This window comes from Lycorma delicatula, chromosome 9, assembly GCF_047948215.1.
Source record: "Lycorma delicatula isolate Av1 chromosome 9, ASM4794821v1, whole genome shotgun sequence".
NCBI lineage: Eukaryota > Metazoa > Arthropoda > Insecta > Hemiptera > Fulgoridae > Lycorma > Lycorma delicatula.
This window is the reverse complement of record NC_134463.1, coordinates 115,574,097-115,581,615: the sequence shown is the minus strand read 5'-3', so window position 1 is coordinate 115,581,615 and position 7,519 is coordinate 115,574,097. Positions and strand designations below refer to the sequence as shown.

Sequence of the window (7,519 nt, the reverse complement as noted above, 5' to 3'; positions counted from 1 at the left end):
AGATTAATGGTAGCAATAAATACATACGAGGTGTGTTCAAAAAGTAATGAGAATTTTTATTTTTTGTAAAGAATTTTATTTATTCGTCTACATTAATGTTATCCCCTTCAAAATAGTCCCTATTACACATTATACACTTATGCCAGCGCTTTTTCCAATTTCCAAAATATTTCTGGAACTCGATATTTGGAACAGTGTTTAGCTCTTTCAGCTATTCGCTTTTAATCTCATCTATACTTGTAAAACAACGGCCCTTTAAGGTTCTCTTTTGTGAATAGAAAAATGTCACATGGGGCCATGTCTGGCGAAAATGCCAGCTGGGATATCATTGCAGTGTTGTTTTTAGCTAAAAATTGACAAACAAGCAATGGAGTATGAGTAGGCGTATTATCGTAGTGCAAAAGCCATGAATTGTTTTGCCACATATCCGGGTGTTTTTTCAGATTGTTTCACGCAAACGGTGTTGAACTTGTAGGTAATACTTCTTATTGATCGTTTGACCTTGCGGCAAGAACTCATGATGCACTATACCATTAAACTCTACGAACATGGTGAGCATAACCTTCACATTTGACTGTACTTGTCGAGTTTTTTTTGGTCTTGGTGATCCAGAATGCCTCCACTGGAACGATTGAGCCTTAGTTTCGATATCATATCTGAAAAACCTGTGTTTCATCAAATGTTATGACATGTTTCAGTAGTTCTGCATCATTGTTGACTTCATTTAGCAACCCCTGAGCAACTTCCATTCGCCGCTGTTTTTGTTTGAAATTCAACAATATTGGAAAAAATTTTGCTGTCACATATTTCATACCCAAAATATCCTAAATAATTTCACGGCATAAGCCAGTTGATATCCCAACATCATCAGTAACTTCTCTGATTGTGATTCGACAATCATTCAAAATCATTTCTTTCACTTTCTTTACACATTTTCATCAGTTGTTGATGTGCTGGGTGTCGAGGGCATTTGTCATCTTCAACGTCTTCACGACCTTCTTGGAAAAGCTTATACTACTCGTAAATCCTTGTTTTACTCATAGCAGACTCACCAAAAGCAATATTTAACATTTGTTAAACATTGCTACACTTTATTCCATTCTTATAGCAAAATTTAATACAAATTCTCTGATCCATTATTTATACAAATAAAGAATTGTTGATTGTACCAAAATACGTGTTATCCTTTTGACAGCTGACAACAGACTAAACATCCAATATGGCTAAAAATGTATGATACTTTCAGACATGTTTACCAATACAACAAAGAAAAAATCCCGAGAATTGGACTAATACAATCTGCAAAATTTCAAAATTCTCATTACTTTTTGAACACACCTTGTACATATGCAAAAAGCAAAAAAAAAAAAATTATCCTCCTTTTGACAATGCTGAATTCAGGTAAAAAGGGATGCAATCCACCGGGTTGGTCTAGTGGTGAATGCGTCTTCCCAAATCAGCTGATTTGGAAGTCGAGAGTTCCATCGTTCAAGTCCTAGTAAAGCCAGTTATTTTTACGCGGACTTGAATACTAGATCGTGGATATCGGTGTTCTTTGGTGGTTGGTTTTCAACCTCATTCATCCTCTGAAGTAATACCTGAATGGTAATACTGGAGGCTAAACAGGAAAAAGAAAGGAAAACCAGTTGTACTTTCATCCACAAACAAAAAAAAACCATTTATAAGCCCTCCCACACAATATCAAAATCAAGCTCTATAAATTGTCTCACACAAACAGGACGGACACACGAAAAATATTAACTACAACAGATTTATTAAGCAGTAAATCACAAATTCAGTATACTTAATACAAAATTTTTGGTTGGGTTTCAATTAACCACACATCTCAGAAATGGTCGAACTGAAAATGTACAAGACTACACTTCATTTACACTCATACATATCATCCTCATTCATCCTCTGAAGTATTATCTAAACGGTAGTTACCGGAGGCTAAACAGGAAAAAGAAAGGTAAAAAGGGATGCAAGAGATTCTTATTTTAATCATCTTACTTTTATAATCAGTCCCAATATTTAAATGCAATGAAGCAGATAAAGCACCCACAGTAAAAAAACATCACCAATAAGAATTGCTTTCTTTTGATACTCACCTGTTGCTGTTTGATACCATTTATTATATAGCCAGTCCCTATGGTAAACTGAGATGTATCACTTATAGGTCTAAAGTTGTAACATTATATTTAGTTCAATGAAGAAATCAGACGGGGAGAAATTACTTCATACTTCACTATTTTTCTTGGTATATCTGATATTGAATGTCCTTGGAATAACATGCCATTTTTTAAAATGATCTACATCTTGTATGAGATCATTTAAAACCAATATGGTAACGATACCTAACAGACATGCTACGTTGACATCTCATTGTAGTGTCGAAGGCATCAGAAAAGTGAAAGTTCTATATTTTTTTTACCAACCAATGAATTAAAAGAAACAAAAAACTAACACTTGATAACATTTATTAATTCAACGTTAAAATTCGTACAGTAATTTATGAACATATGCAAGACACAGATACATGTAATTTGTTATATATCTATATAAGATCTTATACTAATAACAAATATATATGTCATAATATCCCATCATACATTATACTGATAACATAAATAAATTTATACTCAATAGTTTTATTTCCAAGCATAACAATATACCTTTAATATAAAAATAAATTTGTTACATGTATAAATCTTTAATATACTATAAAACATTTACTGTATTGTTTTTAATGAATATACAGATTTAATGAAAAAAATTATTCAGAATGAAATTTTTTACTCTGTTTTTAAAATTTAGATAAGTTAAATGTAAAATGCAACTTTATCAAACATAAAATTTCTCTGAAATCTAATTATCAACAATATAATAATAACTGACTTAACAACTGTAAAATGTACTTAAATATTAAAACAACAATAAAATTTGTTCATATAATTACAACTACAGATTAAGCTAAGAATTAAATATTCTTACTTTTATTTCAACTTTTGAATAAAAATAAATTAAATTTCACCATAACAACCAGTTCAACTGCAGTAAATATAATGTAAAGCTGTATTAACATTCAGTGAGTTTGGCAGAGCAGTTAATTATATAGTTTAATAGTCTACCTTCTCTGGATGGGAAAAGGTTGGATGTTCAAATATGGGTTACTAAGGAATTGAGCCTGCTTTCAAAGGCATGAATTTAAGGGCTGATTTTAAGGGAATATAGCAAAGATCTATAATAGTTACTTATAACCTACACACTTTAGTTGAAGACTCATAAGTACAAGATCTAACTTACGTGCCCATTCACTGATTAGTTTGAAAAAATTAGAAAGAACCAAAAATTCCAGGTGAATAACTTGGGGGGTAATTAGCACAAGGAATATTGTGTACCAATCCACGTCAACAATGGATGATATTTTTTGTCTATATAACAGACAAATCATTATAAGTGGTCATAACAAAAGTTTTTAATTACAACATGTAATTAAAGAAAGCATTAAATAATTTGAATTCTGATACCCATGAAATACATGTTTTAAAAATAAGAAACATTTTAAAAATGAACTAAAATAGAATTTTTAAACAGGGTAGGTTTTTTTTTTAATCTCCGGGACCACCATTAGGTATTGCATCGAAGGATGAGATGAATGATCTGTAGCATGTGAAAATACCATGCCTGACTGGGATTTGAACCCGGGACGTCTGGATGAAAGGCCAAGATGCTACCACTTGTGTCATGGAGGCCAGCAAAAAACAGAGTAGGTTGTAAAAAATTTTAAATATGCCTGAGCTAACATTTACCTTTACTTTATGCGTCTTCAGGGATTACTTACTACTTTAGCACTGAATGTTGTTATGTTGGTGCTGGATATGGTGCTGTGTTCAAATATGGGTTATTTTCAAACACGTTTTTATGTGTGATGTGCTTAAGGATATGAAATTTAAACTGTGTCTTTCCATTTAGACTGTTTCTATTTTTTAGTTTTTATATTATACAATTCTCAATTTTTTTATAAGATATTCATATTAATGTCGATATTTATGAATGTTTGGTTTATTTTAACGAGATAGTTTTTATAAGTAATGGAGAAAAGTGTTTTATATGTTTTTTGTATCACTGGGAAAACTGCATCCTTTTTTTACTACACAGAATTTATTACAGTCTTAACAGTCATATACACCAGGTTCATTAAGTTAGTAAACCCAGACTTAGTTAATTCCAACTTATATTGGTAATAATAAATAGCCATACATATATCTCGTAATTTTATAAGCTCACGTATTACACAAGCAATAAAAAAAATCTGTTAAAAATTATATTACTTAAGAGAAAATTATGATTAATTTTTGGATAACAATCATAATATTTAAAAAAAATTTTAATTTGGATATAAAATATACATAAAAAACCCTATAAAAAGATTATGAAAGATATGAACAGAAAAATGTGAAGTTAGATTAGAATTACATTATAAAAATATATTTTACCTAAAAATAACTGCCACTGCTTGTTCTCTCCTTAGTGCAAAACCTTTGAATAGAAAACAGAATTTTTGGATGAGACCAAAGGCACAGTCACCAACACATTAATGAAGTATCTTCCCCACTAGAAACTATAAAAAAGCCAAAAAGATACCTAAATTTGCAACCAGAGTAAAACTTACTAATTCAAACAGTATCTATCGATGGAAAAGGATGTCTATTACAGAATGGCAAGTAAATAAACAATCCACAGGATTAGTGCAAGATATTCTATTAGTTTAACACATTGTGAGGACCACAAAACATATAGATAACAAAGATCAGAAAAAATTTGTGATACACAAGTTTGATTTACTTGGTGTCATAATAAAAAAAAATAAAGATTTTTTTGTTGAATCAATATAAATGTTTTAAAAAGAATTATCAGAGATTGTCTGTTTACTTTTTTTTTGAGCAAATTATATTAAAATATTCCAATGTAAATAAAAAGCAAATGAACTAATTATTACTTAGTACATTATTTTACATGTAATTGTTTAAAATCAATGTAAATACACATAAATGTATATCTAAATAATTATACATTCATTTGATTAAATTACTGCTTCATTAATAGCAATTCTCTAAGGCTTTTTTTAATAGTATTTATCTTATTACCTTTTAACAACAATATTGGTCATTATACATAATTTGTGCATATGACTAAAAATTATAAATGAATTAAACTTTGAAAAAATTATATGCCACTAAATCCTGCAAATAATTATCGAAAAATAACTGATAAAATACAAATATATCTAATAATAGAAACTTTTGATTCCTTACCTTTTAATTATTTATACAATAAAAATCATTATAATTACATATCATAATTTTATTATGGTAATTTTGAAATCAATCAGCAATTAAAGATCACACCGTTTCCTCGTCTACCTATAATTGTTATTCCTCTCACTAATAACAAATTATAAATATCTGTATTGCGATTTGATACTGCTTTACTTTTTTGTGCTCCAAAAGTATAGCTGTGTCAAAAAAAATAAACTATTTTTCATTTTGTCCATTAATATTTCATGAGAGATAGTTTCAAACCATACAGTTTACAGATTTAAGTAGAATTTTTTTTTTAACACTAGCAGGTCAGGGCTTGCTTTGCTCGCCCAACCAACTAGACAGGGGCTCACCCCCTGGACCCCAATGCATTCGTTATCCTCGTGGCTGTTAGAATATTAAATATTTTACAGATATTCAGTAAAGAAAAAAATAAAAATTTTATTTCATTATATTTCTGTTGTCATGATGACAGAAATACAGTTGGTCCCTACAAGAAACATCCAATTTAAAAATTTTATAACTATTCAGTTTTTAATCCATTTTGATTGAGCAAAGTACTGTTAAAAAGAGGGAACTCTTGAGTTTCATTTTCCAGCAGGATAGACCTCCACCTCACTGGAGTCTGCACGTTTAAGAATTTTTGAGTGATACGATGCCTTAACGAAGGATCGGCCATGTGGGACCTAGAGATTCAGGTTTACATCACTGGCCTCCAAGATTGCCAGACCTTGCTGAGTGTGATTTTTACTTGTGGGGTTTTGTTTGAAAAACGATTTTGTCTGTGTGCCTCCCCTTTCAGCTACAGTGGTCAAACTGTAGAACCGCATAAAAGCAGCCATGGCAACAGTGAATAGAGAAATACTTGCTAAGGTGTGGGACAAATTCGACTATCATGTGGATATATGCCGTGTATCCCAAGGCAGGCGTATGGAGCACCTATCACTTGATGTATAAAAAAACTTCATGAATAAACCTTCAATACAAAATTAATCTTAAATTTTTATATTCAATATTTTTCAAAATAAAAACAATCCAAATCAGATGATTCTTTTTGGGACACATTGTATAATAATGAAGTAAAAGAATAATTTTTTCTTTAAAGAATATCTTTAATTCACAAATTCACTTCCGAGGAGATTAGGACCTTGATCAGTGGCTTAAAATCTTCCCTGGGATAACACAAATGTATCCTGAAAATTTAAAAGCAATTGGCTGGCTGGTTCTTGCGTGATGCTTTTATAAACAGACAAACTTTCACATTTATATTTATATATATATATATATATATATATATAACTGTGAAAGTTATATATATATATAACATTTTTTAATTGTGATTTTTTAACACAGCTCTAACCCCAACGTTTTCCTTTTTTATAATTTTAGATAAATCATTTGTATCAAGAAGTATGAATCGTTCAAATGAATGAATTGTTCAAGAAGTATAAATCGTTCTTGCGCTTCATTCAAAATAAAAATGTGAGCACATACAGCAAACCAAAGCACCATGCTTTTTTATTGGAGAAATAATGAAAATCTGCAATTCAGTTTGGTAACTCTATCACAGTTACAGTATCATGGTTGTAAAACATAACAATATTATTCTGATTATAATTTCTCTTATACAATTTAAAGCTTATGAGATTAAAAACAAATTAATTTAGAAATTTAAAGTTTATATTAATAGAAATAATACAATTAAATTGCATTTAAAGTGATTTAATCTTTAATTTTAATTTTATGTGCATTGTATAAAAAAAAAAAAAAATCCTTACTAATGTAATGGAAAGTATGTTTAGTAATTTATTGCGTTAAAATAGTTGAGGGGAATGTCAATGTGAAGGAATACCAATCTGTGACCTTCAATTGTAGATTCTTTTCAAACGGATTGCAATGTAGTATTATCTGTAAATAATATAACTATAATTCTAAATTAAACATAATAAATATATAACTAACATTCTGAAATACAACATATAAAATATTTACAATAAAACTCAACATTGTTGAGAAATCACACACAAAATAATACATAAATGTGGGGTAAGATTTCAATACCTAAAAACTTATACAACTATTTGTTGAATATTCTTTCAAAATACCTTTATCTCTCCTAAAGTAAACAAGTTAAGACCCAACTGACATACAAAGTATATGATTTTATTTTATTTTTTTAACTCAAACTCATAAAT

The 7,519-nt window shown here is 29.5% G+C and overlaps 1 protein-coding gene across 1 annotated transcript in view; it reads right to left on the bottom strand.

Moving 5' to 3' along the window:
• Positions 1-2,474: 2,474 nt before the first annotated feature.
• The window catches only part of LOC142330016 (D-ribitol-5-phosphate cytidylyltransferase-like), a 49,589-nt gene continuing 44,544 nt past the window's right edge, over positions 2,475-7,519 (bottom strand). Inside the window, exon 7 of the mRNA XM_075375021.1 lies at positions 2,475-4,624. Coding sequence (XP_075231136.1) covers positions 4,618-4,624 — 7 coding nt within the window. The 3' untranslated portion in view covers positions 2,475-4,617. The remainder of the gene's footprint in view (positions 4,625-7,519) is intronic.